Here is a 3,483-nt window from a genome sequence, read left to right on the forward strand (position 1 = left end):
ACGGCGTACAGTTTTCTCGCCCAACGAATGGCTTGCGTTTTTCCGCATCGACGCGGAAATATAGCGCCGGATGCTCTCGATCTTCGCGACCTGACACATACATACTTACTTAATGCTCGGAAATCTTTCTACTCTTACAGATGGAGACGTGTTACGTATCAGAGAAGTCGCTGTTTTTCTTCTAAAAGCATCGAAAAAAATAGTTTGAAAATATTTAAAATTAGGTTACAACAGAAGAGATTTCGTACGATGGATTTCGTGAATGATTTAGTACGAGTAGCTTGGAATTTATGTAAGGGATCGAATGATGAGACTATCAATATGTGTACTTGTTATTGTATTTAAAACACATCTTGTCGCGAAACGATATCTATACAGTCGTTTAGTCACAGTTTATACTAAATCGCTTGCGATCACGTTCGTTTATTTATAATCGTCAGAAGAAGATCAAAAGATACAAATTCGTCTTGCTTTACGGTTACATGTAGCGGCGCCATTGTTTTGCCTGAAGTTCGTATTCCTTACAATACCTATGATCTAACGGTCTTGATACTCCGAAGCAAAACAACATGGTTTAAAGCAAATTCTAACTCTTGTGCCGCTACATCACCCCCCTACAAATGATAACGTTTTATTGCCTTTGCAGAGAAAGTCCCCGTGTGTAATCTTTTGTGATGCCTAGCCGAAAGCTGCTTGTAGCCAATCAGGAAAATGGACTCTTCGGCCTGTAACATACCTATTACTAGTGTTTCCCTCGTTGTTGCTATTCACGTCGCTTTCATTACGAGCGTTCATTTGTTCTAGTGGAATAAGTATGTTACGGGTTTCGGCGGTTCTCGCGTCGAGATTCTCTGATACTAAAAATGCTGGCTTAAGCCGATCGGCGGAAACCGTTATATCGCGATTGTTAACCTTGATGGTGTACATTTTCTTGCCTCTTCGCGTTACTCTAAACAGTCTATTGTAAGGCGACTGTAAAGGGCCTCTAATTGCGTCATGTCACAAGAATGCATAGCGAGAAGACTCCAATTCGCGGAACGTGAATACTTTCTTTTCCCTGTGTTGCGTCACAGGCTGAGGCCGGACTTTCTCCATTTGTTCCTTGAGCAGGGTTGCTCCGTAGTGGCGCGCTGCTTAGTTGGTAGAAAAAACTCTGCCAGTAAACATATGCCGGTACCGTATATCATCTCGGCCGCCGTTGCGTTTAAGTCCTCTTTTATCGCAGTTATAATCCCTAACAGGACAATTGGCAGAATCTCGACCCAGTTGCTCGTGGTCGCCGCATGGTCGCAAATTTCCATCCTTTTTTGGACACAACGTGAAGGGGTGATGCCCACGGGCTTTTCGATGGGCGCATCACGCCTTGTTCTATCATCAAATCAAATTCAGCTCTTACCTGCTTGAGGCGGTCCGGTGCAAGGCGTCTGGGTTTGTTGTAGACCGGCGGGCCAGGCGTAGTTTCGATGTGGTGTACTACGCCGTGTCGGGCCTTTTCCTTCCCGAAAGACGGAGGACGCGCGGAGGAATTCCGCCAGTGGTACACCGAATCGCCGCAGATAGTTTTCACCGATGACGTGTTGTCTATGGCGGCGTACCCCTTTGATGATAACTGGGTCGTCGTGTCGATTAATCTTTTGTTCCGTGGGTCCACGAGCAACCCGTAGTGACTCAGGAAATCCATGCCGAGGATAGGTGTCTGGACGTCAGCCACTGTAAAATACCACTTGAAGGCGCGTCGGAGGGACAGGTTGAGGTGGATCGCGACCGTACCGTACGTCGCAATTCGTATCCCATTAGTCACGAACAATTCGTACTCGCTCTTCTTCGCAAGTCCCTGTATTTTGCTGCGCGGGTAGACGCTGATGTCTGCGCCGGTGTCCACCAAGTACGAGATGCGCATGTTTTTATCCAGAACAAAAATGCGGCGGGACATCAAACCGTCGTCGTTTACCGCGTTTACGGACGGCCCGTTCCGTTTCTCGATTCCCATGTGCACGGTAAGATGCAATTTTTCGCGCGTTTCCCGTACGTCGCATGATAAAAGCATAAGCCACGTCGCCGTGACTGGCTTCGGGATTTCGCGCAGGAGCATGGTTGCCGGCGGCCACCGATGGTCAACGCGCTTACCTGCGCCTGTATCTGCGTTATTTGTTCCTTCATCTCGTTCATGACGGCAACCATAGCATCGTTTACTCCGCCGCCGTACGTTGTTGGATTGCCCCCTACCGTGGTTCGGTCTGTACCGACCGCAACAACCTGTCCTAGTTCCGGGTGTATTTCGTAGATGCTGTCGGCGATCGCGATCAGAGTTTCGGGCCTTTTATCCTGGACGGCGGCTAGAACGTGTTGCACGTACACCGGGAGTCGGCCTTCCCAGAGAGTCCGGATAAGTTCGTCTGATATTGCCGGGGTGGCGAGGCATTTCAGATCCCGGTAGAATCGAGAAGGCGTCCTGTCGCCTATTTGTTCACTCTCGATTATTTTGCGTAGGCGTCGGGCGTCTAACTCGCCCAGCCTTTTAATAAGTTGGTTTTTAAGGAACACGTACTGCCCGCTCTCCGGTGGATTGACTACGATGTCGCGGATGAGTCGCACATACGGTTTGTCTATATTCGCGATGACGGCATTAAATTTGGCCTTCTCACTCGTAATCCGGGCGTGTTTGAACTGGGCCTCTAGCACGTTAAACCACAGCTCTACATCATCCGTCCAGAACGGTGGTATGCGAAGCTGGGCGTTCACCGCGTCCACGTTACCGAGCTCGTTTTTGTCGGTACTCGTCATCTCGGAAGCTCTGATACTCGCGATTACTTTATCACTTCCAATCACGTCGGTCACCAATTGTAGGGGATCGAATAATGAGACTATCAATATGTGTACTCGTTATTGTGTTTAAAACAGATCTTGTCGCGAAACGATATCTATACAGTCGTTTAGTCACAGTTTATACTAAATCGCTTGCGGTCACGTTCGTTTATTTATAATCGTCAGAAGAAGGTCGAAAGATACAAATTCGTCTTGCTTTACGGTTACATGTAGCGGCGCCATTGTTTTGCCCGGAGTTCGTATTCCTTACAATACCTGTGACCTAAGTCTTGATACTCCGAAGCAAAACACCAACATGGTTTAAAGCAAATTCTAACTCTTGTGCCGCTACATTTATTTCTATATTTATATTGTTACATATCGTAACATAAATGACTAACTACGTGGATGATATAAATTATTGCGTTTTATTGTTTGCGACTGATGAGAGGTTTCATCGATAATCGTAGACTTTTATTAATATTAATATGAATAAATGTAGATGTTTATTGATATTAATGTAGTATAACAACTGTTAATGGAGTTACTTTGTTTATAACTAATTAGATATTCTCCTGTTTTAATTTGCTGATTTTGTTTGTTGTGTGACGGTACGAAAATTCCTTCGTTCGCTGAATCATTAACAAATTATGCTTTTCTTATTTTTATTTATTCAAA

General features: G+C 45.8%; 1 protein-coding gene across 1 annotated transcript; it reads right to left on the reverse strand.

The window, feature by feature from the left end:
* Positions 1-678: 678 nt before the first annotated feature.
* On the reverse strand, positions 679-2,784 carry LOC105680655. The gene is made up of 2 exons (XM_012384699.2): positions 2,128-2,784; positions 679-972 (listed from the first exon to the last, which is right to left on the reverse strand). Exons 1-2 carry the CDS (start codon positions 2,782-2,784, stop codon positions 679-681), a joined length of 951 nt encoding a protein of 316 aa, XP_012240122.2.
* Positions 2,785-3,483: the final 699 nt, after the last annotated feature.

The sequence above is a fragment of the Bombus impatiens genome, unplaced genomic scaffold (genome assembly GCF_000188095.3).
Source record: "Bombus impatiens unplaced genomic scaffold, BIMP_2.2 scf_0277, whole genome shotgun sequence".
NCBI lineage: Eukaryota > Metazoa > Arthropoda > Insecta > Hymenoptera > Apidae > Bombus > Bombus impatiens.